Raw genomic sequence first — 14,924 nt, forward strand, 5'->3', positions numbered from 1 at the left:
AAGATTTTGAATGCAGGACTTTTACTTATAATTGAGTATTTTTACATTGTGTGTTGTTACCTTTACTGAAGTAAATATGTCTTTCACCACTGCCAGCAGGTCCAGATTTCCGCTTATCCAGTGAAACAGACATTCATGGTTCCCAGAGGATGAATCCAAATCAGTCTGACTTTTCCTCCAGCACCACCATGAGGTTCACATCTATGGCTTTTAGTGAAATGTCTTAACAACTGTTGAATGAATGGATTGCTAAAATTTGATACAGACTAGACCTGCAACAATTCGTCAATTAATCAATCAACAAAAAATGATCTACAACATCGTTGTTTCGTTTTGAGTCCTTTTCAAGTAAAAATGCTAAAATGCTCTGCCTCCAGCTTCTTAAATATCAGTGTATTCTGGTTTCTTTAGTCCTCCATGATAGTAAACTGAATATCTTTGTGTTGTGGACTGTTGGTTGGGACAAAACAAGACATTTTAGGTTGCATCTTAAGCTTTGTGGAATGGTGATCAACTTTTTTCACCCTTTTCTGACATTCTATAAACCAATTAAATGACTAATCAGTTAATCAACAAAATAATCAACAGATTAATTGATAATGAAATAGAAATGGGAAAAAATACAATACGTTATACTTATTCTGGTACTTTGCCACTACTTTACACTATACTTTGATGATGTTTTATGATCTGGTTCATGGTGAAACTGCTTTGCAGAGATAACAGGCCAGTCGCACCTGTCTGTTGAAAAGACAATGATTGACTGTGCATGTGTGTAGAGATGGGAAAAAGAGTCCAACTGACCTGTCTGTTGAGCGAACAATAGTGAACTGTGAATGTAGAGATAATTGATAACTGATAAAAAATGTTGAACATGGTAAACCTTATACCAGTATGTTAGCATGCTGACATTAGCATTTAGCTCAAATGCACAGAGGCACCAGAATGGCTTTGTTATTTTCTTTATTTTTCCTATGTTTCCATGTCTTCTCTTACTTTTGCTGCTGTTTCATCCCATGATGATGATTTTCTTTTAAGTAAAATCCATTAATTAATATCTCATGAACAGTTAAGTATGTGCCCAACAGATCAGGCCAATGGAAAAAGAGGTTTGAGGGAGAAACTAAAGGCAGGAGCCGCGCCAGCCTGTGTGTGCAGGATCACAGATGGCCGTTTAGCCTCCCGAGGAGAGCCAGTGTCTCTGAGATCGTTTAACTTGGCCTCACGCTGCACGCCTCTCTCCTCCATCACACACAATCCCAGCTTTCCCTGCGTTGGCCACGCTGGCTGTCTCGCTGTGTGTGTTTGTGTCATGCTGCAGCTCCCTTGCTGGGCTGTCATTCTGGCCACAGCATCAGGACTGATGGATACTCGCTGGTAATACTGGAGGATGCTGGAAAATAAATCCAGAACATGTCTTTATGTATAGATAACTAACCCACCCACACACATAAAATCATAGGTGTACAACAAGCACAAACACACACATACACACACACACACACACACACACACACAAACACACTTGGTCCTGCTGTGTTGCTGCTGACATTTGAGATGATGTAGCTAGAAAACTAAAGCCAATGATTCGTGTTAACCCCCTTTCAGCATCATTACACTCCTGCATCAAGGGGATTCTCTTTCTTTCCTTTCATGCGTCCACTGTCTTTTTCTACAAATCACTTATCAATCCTCCAAGCTGTGGTGGAAGAAGTACATTCAGACGTTTACTTAAGTAAAAATATTAATTTAATGATGCAAAAATACTCCATTATAAGTTAAAGTCTTGCATTTAAAGTCCTACGTAAGTAAAAACACAGAGGTGTTATCAACAAAATATACTAGAGGAGCAAAAGTAAAGAAAACGGCCCCTGTGACTGATTATTACATATTTTATTATCAAGATCAATGTGTAGCCAGCTTTTTACTGTTGTAAGTGGTCGAGGTGGAGCTGTATTTTAATACTTCATGTACAGTTTGGTAGTTAAGTCCAGTGGTTCCCAACGTAGGGGTGAAGCCTCGTCCAAACTGGGCCACAAGATAAATCTGAGGGGTCATGAGATGATTAATGGGAGAGGAAAGAGGAATAAACAAAGTTCTGCTACACAAATTTGTATTTTTAAAAAAAAAAAAACCTTTTTCTAATCTTTGCTTTTTCTGTGAAATATGTAATAATTTACCTCTTTGCCTTTACCTCTTTCTCGAGCAGTTATTTAAATGAAACCATATAAAAGGTTTGGAGCTGCTAACAACTCAAAGACATCTGAAACATACCAAGGGGCCTCATCTAGACACACCTTTTTTAACACAGGGCCACAAGCCAAAAAGCTTGGCAGCCACGGGTTTAATCTTTAACATTACATTGTATTTTATGAGCTTATCATATTTTTTTTTTTTAAATGTAAAATCTTGATCTTGAAAGTAGCTAATAGCTACAGCTGTCAAATAAAAGTAGTGGACTAAAAATATAATATTTCCCTCTGAAATGTGGTTGAGTAGTATAAAGTATAAAGGAGCATAAAATGGAAATACTGGAGTAAAGCACCTCAAAATTGTACTTAAGTACAGTTCTTGTAGGCACTGCTGCCTCCAAGTCAGCCACAAAGATACTGTAGAATCCATTGCAAAGGATAAATCACAAGAATATATTTATTATTTGTACAAATAATTTAAACAGTAGACGGCGATTGTCATGTACATACAAGAGTACAAATATTGTTTTACAGCAGCTGGATGGACCTTTGTTTGGCAGTTGTTGGCACAAAACGGACGGGGATCCAGGTGGTGCAAACACAGAGCTGGCGTGAAAACAGCAGTAGAGATACAGTAACCCGCAGGCTGGAGAACAAACTTTAAAACTGAGGAGTCAAGAGATTGAAGCTCCAAACATGTCCTTCTTTTTTTTATTAACATGTCACTTAATCCATTATTGCTTCTTAGGAAATCCTCCTGGATGTCAGTCTGTTCAAGAGCCTGGACACAAAGCAGAAGTCTTTTTTTTTTTTTTTTTTTAATAGTCCAGCAGTTCATCTGTTTCACCAGATGTGTTATCGGAGGATCTTGTTTTTGATGTACTGGCAGAGGCAGAACGGGGCGGTGGTGCAGTGATTTCTCCGGGGTCGTAGTCGGTGGTGCGACGGCCCTGACAGCCTGTCAGACACCAGCAGCTTCACATAGGCGGCACTGTAGGTCATCAGAAGCTGGTAGGCTTTAGCCTGCAATAAAAGGGGAGAAAAGGAGTTTATGCATGTGTGGAGATAGACCAATATTTATTGGTGCTGGTGTTATTTAAACCATTTAACTGTCGTTTCCACACTCTTGGAAACTGGTTGTTTGAGATTTAACTTGCATTATAAGTAGAAAATCTGTTCACCATCTGTCTTGAAATACAGTCAATGTTTCAGGATAAAAGGCAGCTTTTGAATTTTGTACTTAAGTTTTGTTCTATTTGCATATTTTATTCTGTAACTCGATTGCTCTATTAGTGTTTTTTGGGGGGTTTTGAAAGCAATTTCAGGAGGTAATATAGTCTGAATTTTTCATCTCTCTAATAAACAACATGGGTCATTCCCCTGAAAAAGAAGCTAACTCATGTAAAACATACATGTTTAAGTTGTACTCGTCTACTGAAGTGTTCTGTGATGGTCAGAATACTAAAACCTCAATATCTAGTTTAATTTCTAGTTACATTTGAAAATACTGGATGGCAAAAAAAAAAAAATCAGCAGCTCACTTTAAGTCTCAAAACACTGAAAATATCAGCCGCATACACAGATAAAATAAGCCGTTCTCTCACAGAGAAATCTCTCATCTGTACATGTTTTGATGCTGCGGTTTGGGTCATATGATTGTTATCAGTTTAAGCCCCACAGATACTGAATTTTCTTTGAAAGTACCAATACAGATATTTGAATTTAATAAAAATCTGATACATCCGTTAATATTCATTTATTGACTTGAGAATATAACAGAGAACAAACTACTTTGGCATCAGTTAAGTTATGAAAATATGTCATTAAATCAGGATATCCCGTTAAACAATAAACAATAAAATTACAAATGAAAGTGACAGTATAAAAGAAAGAAATTTAGATTAATAAATTGTTTTAACTGCATCTGAGTTTTTTAAAGTCTTTTTGTTAATGTTTTGTTCCCAATCTGTTTAATTTCATTTATTAAAAGGTGCAGTATGTGAGAATTATGTAAGAATGTTAGTTTAAAACACTCAAAAATTAACTAAAATTATCAACAGAATGTGAAGAAATGTTAAAATGAGACATTCCCCAACTTTCTCAGTTGTCTATAACAGACAACTGTGGACTGATTTCTATGTAAAGGACTCAGGACGCCTTGCCTTGCCTCTCTTCCGTTCCCCTACAGCACCAACAGGGTGTAACACTAGCTAACGTTAGCTTATAAATGGAGTCTGCTAATGTCAACAAATGACCGGCACCCACCACAACACAGAGTCAGCTAAGCTAACATTACTGCAAAGCATGTGACATATATTGTGATATTGTGGTTTTGCTGGCTAATGTTAGCGAAGCTTTGGATGGAGTGTGAGCAACAGGATGCTGAATGCAGCTCACTTAACGGCCACCGGTGTCATTAATGAGAAGGAATTTCTGATTCTTACATATTGCACCTTTAATTTCCCTTTCTTCTTCACGCTGCTGCTGAAAATAAAGACCATTTCCCACATTTTGGACAGTAAAGTTTCTAACTAACCAATTCACGATAAAGTCACTAACCAACTGACTTCACTAAAATACACAAACATAACTAAAATAATAGATAATAATTTTTCATCCGCAGTTTTCGGCACTTCACGTTCTTATTGCTAATCTTACAATATACAGACCAATATAGATATATCTGTAATAAGACTGCTGATATATCACTCACAGAAACCTTGAAGCATCATGTCTCTTACCTGCGCAGGTAACGATGCGTCAGGAACGAGGCTGTAACTGGTGGTGACTTTGGCGTCCTCCTGCTGGCTGGATGAGGAACTGCAGTCCGTCTCCTCATTCCTCAGTAGAGGCCTCTGTTCATCTGAGCCCTGACTAACGTCTGACCCACCATCCTCCGGGTCAGCAGCCTTAACCTCGGTCACAAGGACGAGATGGGACATTTTCCTCTTCAGTTTTTTCTGTTGAAAGTGTGATTGTTATACATTAGATTATTGAAATATCCTACATGATGCAAGAACGGAAGCTTTGAAATGTGACACTCTCCTACGACGACTAAACTTCTGTTTCTTCAAAGTCCAGAAATAAATCTCCTCTCAACAGAGTTATGTTTCTATTGATTTTTGAGGGAGGACTAACATGGGAACACAAAAGAAATCAATAATGCAGCAGGAGGACAAACTGAGCTACAGATGTAGTCGACTCACTCACCTGGGTGTCGTTGGCTGCAGAGCTGCGATCCTCTAAAGTTTCAGTCAGTGCTCTCAGACAGCGAGTCATGTCCCAATACACAAAGTAGAGCTACAGAGAGACATGTGAATGCATCAGCATAAGAAACATGCCAAAGCAAATTTATTCAATTTCTTGTTCATTGCTGATGTACTGTAGGAGTCCAGACCACAAAATCACCACCCACAACTCACATTTTGGCAAGTTTTATTACAGGAAAACATTTACTAATCACTTTACATAAACGTCTTTACTCCTACATGATTAACAACATGGAGGAGATGCACACCAGGGAACAGACTATTTCTTTTAACATTTGTTAGCAGCATTAATATGTGTCTCTCTTCATGCTTTTTCTTTTATCACTGACCTCCAAAGCCTCCTATAAGAAGAGTGTTCTTGTTGTTGTTCTAAAATCTACTTTGATTTTGTGTATATTACCTTTTAATTCTTGTTATTACCAGAATTACTGACAGATCTTGATGATACATTTTGTGCTGTTTGATGTGACCTGCTGTACGTGAGCAAACCCACTCAGTTCCATTTATTTCTTGATACTTGATGCAGGTCCATTTTCATAAGCTCATGCTGTACGGCCAAACATTGTTCAAACCCACGCAACTGCATTTTAAATATTAGTGGAGATCCCAAAGTTTCTTAAGATACTAAATAGTCATAAAATATGTCATGAAATTTGGGGAAATGTCTGTAAAATGTTGCAAAACATCTAGATTGTTTTCATATCATATAGATGGCCAAACACAGGCGGTTGCGTGTATTTGCTTCGTCATAGTTTTGTGTCATATCTTGTTTACCTTATTATGTCACTCTCCCTGTTGTTGCGATGTTGTTATCATGTTTTCATATCTTATTGTGTCATCTAGTTATGCTTTACTTCTTAACATCAACAAGACAATTGAGAGCAGCGGGGAAAGTGACACAGCAGCAGAGCAAACAGCAAAATAACTCTGACAAAGCAAGTATTGTCTGCAAAAAGAATATTTTAGTACAAGTAAAACACCAAATTCTTCTTCTGTTAATTTCAGAGGAACATACCTTCATGTTTCCGGTGCAGTTCTGCACCCAGTCGGCCACGGCCACCAGCAGCTTGTGTTTCACCATCCTCTCATTCACCTGGATCAGCCGGACGTCTAAGTTCATGCTGATCTGACACAAAAACAGACACAGAGACAAGTTTTAGAATCACTTATTTCACATTTCAGGTATTCCCCTCATATAAAAATTGAAATCACTGTGGGGATATTTTAAGAAATCCTCCTGAGATTAACCTAAATTCAAAACTCAAATACACTGTACATATGGAAATAAACCCCTCTTACTTCTTTGTTACTGTGGTGGAGGACAAAGATGATGGCAGTGGTGAGGAAGATGGAAACCAGACTGACAGAGAGGCAGAGGACCCAGTAGTCGCTGACGGTGATGTAGAGGTGGAGAGTTGAGAACACGGCACACCACACCACCACATACAGCATCTGGTGGAAAGAAAACAGAGGAATATTAGAGGATATGTTCACAGTTTTTGTCTCAAAACACATCAGACGCCCAAACAAATCATTAGGAGATGCTTCCTACTGCACTTCCATTCATAATTTGATTAACTCAGACTGATGAAGCCTCGTATTAACTTCAGATCAACTTCTGAATAATTTTTGCATGGATTTTGTTTGGAGGGGATCTTTTAATGGCCAGTATGAACAAGAGGAATGATTACAGCAAGCAAAAACTGTTTCAGTGTTCATATGGGTATGTAAGTAATGTTTTAATGTGTGCACATTATTCTGCAACTCTGGGTTTGGTGAGACTTTTTTTTAAAAATAATAAAAAGCTCAACATTTGTTTGTCCAGAGCAAAGAGCAATGGGCTGATGATATATGGACTAAACCAAAACTGTGTATATTTACAATGATAAAAACCGAATATGGTACTGAGAATTAGTTTGTATAAAATATGTCCACTGACTATTGAAACTGTGGAAAATCGGATTTGTCCAATGTGCCGTCTAAATGAGATAGTAAATGAGTTCCATTTTGTTTTCTACTGTCCTTTTTATTGGGAACTGTGCAATGCTTTGTCTAGTAAGATAAATAAATAGATATTCATTTTGTAGATTTGGATGATGCACAAAGACTGAGTTGGCTGTTCACATATGAAACATATAAATTAGCCAGTTACTTGGAGAAATCCTGGAAGAAGAGAAAAAAAGCTCTTTATAGAGCTAATCTGTACATATGTAACATTTCTTCTCTGTCTCCGTGTTTCTTTTCTGTTCTTTTTCCACATGCTTCTGTATATGCTTTGTATATATTTTACCAGAAGATGCATGATCTGTAAAATAGTGGTGTATTGTGATCCCATGTAGAATGGGCTAAATGTTTGGCATGACACAGAAAACCAATAAGTAGCCTAACGCTTGGTGATAGTTTGCTTAAAACATCCTGAGTGACAGCTGGCAACTAGCATCAAAAGAATAAATCTACATTTTGGGAAATACGCTTAATCACTTTCTTGCTGAGAGTTAGATGAGAAGATTGATGCTGGAGCCAGAAGGGAGAGTAAATTGATCTTCTCGTCTAACTCTTGGCAAGAAAACGAATAAGTAAAATGTCAAAGAACTCTTTTGACTCCATGATATAAAAATGAGAACATGTGACAGCCTTATAAGGTCAGATAAAGGATTCTGGCAGTTTTTCTAGGTGATAAAACTTACATAACACATAAAGACTGTTTGGAACCAGCAGAGACAATTTTCCATGTTTCTGTATTGATGGCAAGAAAGAAGAAACCATTTGCAGCCAAATATCACAGCACAGTGGATGAATGTGTTGTAATTCTGAAGCAGGCCTAATTCTTAAAATAAACCTGGCTACATCAGCTCTGACATTTAATTTCTCTCTTTTTTTTTTTTTAATGTATGAGTCACAAAAAGAAACTTTTGATTCCTAAAAGGAACTTCTTCTCACTGTGAACAAAGCAACTTGCCTACAATTATGCAAGATGTTTAGGGCTATTGAGCAAACCCCAGCACATTCACATCGACGTTATTAAAATGTAAATGTCGATTAAGGCGCAATAGATAAATAAATAAATAAATAAAAGCCATCAAACTGCAGAGGATGATATAAAAGCACATTCATGATCTGATTTTTATCAACATCATGACGTTTATCTGCAGCCTTTTTTCAGCATCCGTTCTACAACCTTCAACCGCACAAAAATAAGATAAAAACATATTTTAAATTCAAAATTACATGTACAACAGTAAAAGAGATTCACAGGCAGAAGCTGTTAACAGTTACCAGCGGTACACAGTCGCAGTGTTGTTTTGCCTGTGATATAATGTGATTATTTATGCCATGTTTGATCTGATCTATTCCAGTGTGCTATTTATATGAGCTCTGTATTTGCAGCGAAGCTCATATGAGCTTAAAGGCACTTAAAGGCCCCTTCCACCGTTCTTACACATCAAGATCATTTTACTTGTCACAAGCCTGTTGAATAATGTCTTCTGAGATCTCTAAAGTCTAAGAAAACGACCCTGATGATGCCGTCTTCTGTTGAAATGTTTAACAACCTGTGTTACAAACCGGGGGCATAAAGTTTGAAAGACGTGATTGTTTACCAGACAGGAAGGATGTAATGACAGATGTTTTTGAGCTGTACTATGAATATTGCAACATGTTTGGGGACTCAAACGTGGGAATTAAAGGCTGAATATCTCTTCCTCTCCTGCATTGATTTTACATGTACACGCTTTTGTCTAAAGTGACGTACAAATGAGGCACAAACCAAGTATCCACATATTTTTTTGGGATTAGATCTCGAATATTCTTTTCTTTATTTTTAATCTCTTGCAAAAACCCTAACTTTATGGAAATGCAGTACTGATATATGTTGGGTAAAAGGTTGATGGGACTGGACAGAGACAGAGAGCTGGATGATCATACCGGAGCCATTATGAAATGGAAGAGGGCCGAGTTGAAAACCATGTATCTCCTGACTGAAGGAACGTCCAGAGCTATCCTCAGTGGAACCTCCATATCTGTGACTGGAATCTGAAATGATTTTTAAAAAAAAGACAAATTACAAACCTGAATTAACCACGAGTGTGATATAACGAATAATTTCAGTTATAATTCTGTGATAAATACATCTGTATTTTGTTCTTTATGTTGTGTGTGTGTGTGTGTGTGTGTGTGTGTGTGTGTGTGTGTGTGTGTTGACCTGGAAGCCATCCCTCTCCAGTTTTGCGCGGCACAGAGACAGATCAAAGCTGGGGTTTAAAAATGAACAGCTCGGCACTGCCAGAACACACTGACCTGAGAGCCAGAGAGAGAGAGAGAGAGAGAGAGAGAGAGAGAGAGAGAGCAGTCCACAATACGATCATTAGATAAATACTTAAAATGGAAGTGTGACAAGAAAATGAGAACTTGGCAAACACACAAAATATTTAAAGATTTTAGGGTCACAAACCCTATTTTGTACAGCCAAACATTGTTCAAATACCCCAGAACTTTATTTTAAATTCTAGTGGAGATCACTAGATGCCAAATATGTTATTCCAATTTTACACTCAATGTAAACATCATATAGTTTCAATGAAGAGCTAAAACAAGCTGGTACACATGTTCAATACAGTCAGACAGTGTGAAATAAGATGGTTTTTCCATCATTAAAGCTACTTAAGGGGAAATAATGTGTGTCAAAAGGGTCTATTCATGTCTTAACGTGTCTGCACAGGTTAAGTGGCATCGATGGCATGTGAACGTGACGTTACGGTGGCACATGGTGATTATACGTCTCTAACGGGTTGGTCATGAGGTAATCTAAGATTGGAACACTGATTTGTTCCCCATCGGTATCACAGCCTTAAAGATTGCTGAAAAAAGCCTCACAGGACAAATCATCAAACTATGAGCCAAAATAAACAAGACAATGAAGACACAGCTGTGTACTTTCAGATTCAGTTTGACTGGGATTGTGGTTAGTGGACACCGGAAATGCTTTAAAGGAGAAGTCTGGTGATCTTTTATATTTCTCATAAACCAACAATGAGTTGATTCGACTGACAAGTATCGTCTCCAAAGCCAGATAGATCTTATTCCTGTGTGCCATAGAGCTCCAAAACAACACATCAATGAGCCACTGGGTGGTAAACCCCTTCATTACAATCAACATGGGCACTGTGTTTCATTTTGAGTGAATCCCACATTCGCCGTAGCTTCTCACTATCATATCAAATCCGCTGCTGAGAGTAGTCCTCAACAAACGCACTATTTACTCCTGTTTGAATAACATTTGCTAAACACTACAGCACCCACATGTCTTTTTTAGAAAGCAAAACTATATTTTTGTGCCCAGTTTTTAAAGATATACGTCTTCCGTAATACATTGCTGGGATTTGTTGATGATAACAACAAACTCCTTTTAGATTTCCACATCAGGTTCCAAATACTAAAACTGAATGTGAAAATGTAAGTCTGAAAGAAACACTAATGCCATGTGTTGTTACAATCTGTCTCATCTCAGTATAACTACAGTATAAAGGTCGTTTATAGAGCAATAATTGATTTTTATCTAATGGTCAAAAACTACACAATAAAACACTAAATTACATAAGCAACATTGTTGTTGTACCCCGAATCGCATTAATAGCATTATTAGCACTGTTAATTATGGATTGATGCAGGTAAAAGTTTGTGTAGTCAATATAAACCAGTGACAAAGGTCAAACAATTACACAACAGCAGGGAAACGTGTACAACAACTTCTCCTCAGTCCTTCTCTGCAGCCACACACTCTGATCCTCAGCCCTCTGCATCACTCTCTGTCTCTGTCTCCAGCTCCTGCTCACTTCTCCCAGGCCATTTACTTTCCTTCAACTCCCCTGACCTGCCATCCTCAAGCTGTCCACCAAATTACCTCAGACTTTCCTTCCTTTCCCCATCTACACACCCGTTCCCATTTCTCATCAGTCCTATCCTACTCCGCCCACTCACCACCTCCAACTCATTCCCTCATCAGCCACTCACTACTTATACTGGTCTACTTCCATTGTTCTCTGCCAGACTGTTAAGTAGCCATGTGCTTCTTGCTCTCTAGCTGCTGTATCTATGTTTGGTTCATCTTCTGTACCTGAGACCTGTTACCTGCCTGTTTATTGGACTTTTGATTCTTGCCTGCTCCTTTTCAGGTTTATTTGCCTGTTTGGACTGCCTTCTCTGGTTTTGACCCTCACCTGCCTTACCATCCAGAAAACCTTTGAACATCCATATTGTGCATTAAATCATTTAACTGTATCAAGCTTTGCCTCAGACATCGGCATTTGGGTCCTTCCACTGTATCCCTGTAGCCCTTCTTGCACCTGCTCTGACACAACTGTATAATACCTGTATGCCACCATTTTGGCACAAATGGAGTATGTTCAATACAAAAATACGACACTGAGATCCTTGAAGCTTTTTGCATAAAAGTTTATACCAGATAAAGACAAGTAAAGAAACAAATATTACCATTTGACCATTTGGGTATGCTGTTGTTTGCCTGCGGCTGAACTTTAGTGTGTCTAATTTGAACATCCACTTCACTCTCCTCCATCACATGACAAACTCCGTTCTTGTCCTCCATCATCTCAGAGGAAACCAGACCCTGAAGAAGAAAAAAGTGTGCGTCAAGGAAAATACTGATAAGAAATACTGAACAGCTGCTGCCGTATTTATAACATAAAACTTGATGGTGACATTTTCTAGTTTCTGTCTCATAATGTCTGAAAAACTGAAACTCCAGAAATTCCTGAGAGGCCCCCCACCCCTGAAGTGCTAAAACCTGCTGCCTCAACACCCTTGAAAACTTTCAATTTGAGCAAGAACAAAAGAGGATGCGGAGGTTTCATGTGACAGCAGGCATGCATCGTTTTGCAATTACATTTGAAAACAATAGAGTCACAAAAGAACCACGAAACAGTTCACTACAGGTAAACCTTACGGTGCAAGAAATCTAAATAACACTATGATATCAGTTTTCATGTGACCAACTCGGGTCGATGATGTAACTAATACATGAAGCTGACTGTTAAAGAGCAAGTCTGCTGCGTAAGTATTGGAGGCACAAAGGTGAAGCTGAACCGAAGTAGAGGAAGCAGAACATTCACATCAACGGCTGCAATCCTTTTCAAGAAAGCTCTTCACATAAACAGCGGCCCTTATCTCTGATAGACATGTTCACAGTTTATTTGAAGTAGCTCAAGAAAGGCAAGAACATGCAGGAAACGAGACCACTTCTCCTTTCAGGGCTTCACTGTTATGACGTTTTCATGGTGTTATCTGCTTTCAAAGGCAGAACAAAAAGGTTATTACCATCTTATTTGGTAGATAAAGTTTGGAGGACTAGACTTAAATGAATTTCCTTTTTTTTTATGAGCTTTTAGAGTTGCCAATATCTGTGTTGTCTTCAAAGAAAAGAACATCCAGAATGTCATGTATTATCATGACAGTGTAGCTGGGTCTGTTGATAGAGGATAAGACATTCATATCTCTGTGCACTACACCTTTAACAACGCTAAGCACACTTCCTCTGATCCTTTCAACAGCCTAATGTCTGTGAAAAAAAAGCAAAAAAAAAGAAAGAAAGGGATGAAACTAAAGAAAAGCTACATGCAGATAAAACCAGCTCTCTCTGGGTCTCTTTCCATCTCTCTCTCTCGCCTGTTTGCCTGTGACGGAGCCACATTTCGGCACTGAAGTGTAAAAATTCAACACGGCAGTCTCTCTCTTTACTTTCTCTCCCACGTAGGCCTCCTCTCTGCCTTTATCTACTCTCTCGTTTTCACTTCCTTGCCTGTAAATAAAGTCACACAAACTCTAAGCCAATTTATCATCGTCTGCTTACATTGCACCTGCCTCAATAGGAGAACATATTGTCCACACATGTGCAAGCAGAAGTTTTTGCACGAGCAGCATCTGCAGTGTTTCGCTGCTAGATAGAGGAAACGGCATAATTGTCTTGATCTTATCAGTAAAAACTAAACTCATAGCCTCTTTAAAATGCATCTCGTCTGTAGGTTGTGTCTGTTTCAAGGAAAAGTGCATCACATTTCACAAGATTTTTTTTATCCTGAAGGATAAATTGAAATCTGAATGTTGAGCAGAGATGTTAGACTTGATGCATTCACTGCAAAAAAAAAAGTTGAAACCCTCTTGAAGTAAAAAAGATCTCCTGGAAGTCTAGTTAAAAAGTTATTTGTATACAAAAGTTCAATCTTATTTTTCAGTGGCTGCCCTGCTTGTTTCATTTCAGTGACCCTTGTTTCATTTCAGGCTTCACTGTTTGAGCCAGTGAAGCCTTGAAACCAAAACCAACACAAACAACCCACAAAGTCCACTTTTTTTATATGATTTAAACACAACCTACCTGCTCTTCAGATGAAAATCCATCATGTCAATAAAGCTGTGATGATTGTATTCCTTTCTCGATCCTATTGTGACTGTTGTCACTGTTGAACATTGTCATACATCTTGAGAGCATGCAGCTCATACAGAGTGTGGCGTAGGTTACTTTCACACTCGTGTCTCAGCAGAGTTTCTTCCCTACTTCTCTCTCTCTCTCTATCTCTCTCTCTCCCTCTATTTCTCTCTCTCTCTGTCTCTCTTAGCGTGTGACTCAGATCAGCTCTGCCTCATGACTGCTGGAATGCGGTTTGTGGTTCACGTCTCAATACAGACGACACTAGAGAGAGAACTGTGAACTGTGTTAGTTCAGCCTTTTTTTTTTTTTACATGCTTGGAATTATTAAGCATGGCGATTCAAACCTTTATATATTTTAAGGTGGGATTTCTGTCTGTCAGTATCATGGTAATAGAGAATAATAATCTGTTTTATAGCTATAGTATGCAGTAAAAATGTTTTATGATATGGGACATGTTAGCATTTTATTGGCATTCTAAAAACATGGAGAGGTGCCAGTTTGTTTTCACTGGCACCATGTTGTGTCTGTACTGGAACTGTCACACATTAACTAATAAAGTCCAGTGGGGTCACACGGTGGATACACACACACACACACACACACACACACACACAAAGATGTAGATATCCATCAGCCACATTTACAATTTACAATCTTATCTGAAGCCTCATATTAGCTTCAGATAAACTTTTGAATGCATTTTTGCACAAAATTACTGTGTGGACACACTGTGGATTTTGCCCCCCATCACTTAAACCGAAAGCACATTTGAAGGGAGACACCTGACTGTTGTTTTAATACAGACTTGAGAAATTATGAACCTACCCTTTAAATATATGGTTACATACTGTATACACACTTACACTCATACACACACGACATGTCAGTGTGTGTCAAAGTCATATAGAATACAGACACATGTATATACACATGTTCACAGTATCTTTCCTGTTGTTGTTATCCTGATTCTGTTTCATCGACTCATTCGATTGATTGTTTGAACACAAGTTTTAAAAACCTAA

The 14,924-nt window shown here is 38.3% G+C and overlaps 1 protein-coding gene across 1 annotated transcript; it reads right to left on the reverse strand.

Moving 5' to 3' along the window:
* Nucleotides 1-2,631: 2,631 nt before the first annotated feature.
* On the reverse strand, nt 2,632-14,055 carry tmem268 (transmembrane protein 268). Its single transcript, XM_067612577.1, has 9 exons — nt 13,848-14,055; nt 11,951-12,086; nt 9,663-9,757; nt 9,386-9,493; nt 6,761-6,913; nt 6,477-6,587; nt 5,403-5,492; nt 4,934-5,152; nt 2,632-3,215 (listed from the first exon to the last, which is right to left on the reverse strand). The coding sequence occupies exons 2-9, from the start codon at nt 12,066-12,068 to the stop codon at nt 3,048-3,050; spliced, it is 1,062 nt and encodes a 353-aa protein (XP_067468678.1). The 5' UTR covers nt 12,069-12,086; nt 13,848-14,055; the 3' UTR covers nt 2,632-3,047.
* Nucleotides 14,056-14,924: the final 869 nt, after the last annotated feature.

This window comes from Thunnus thynnus, chromosome 15 (assembly GCF_963924715.1).
Source record: "Thunnus thynnus chromosome 15, fThuThy2.1, whole genome shotgun sequence".
Classification (NCBI taxonomy): Eukaryota; Metazoa; Chordata; class Actinopteri; order Scombriformes; family Scombridae; genus Thunnus; species Thunnus thynnus.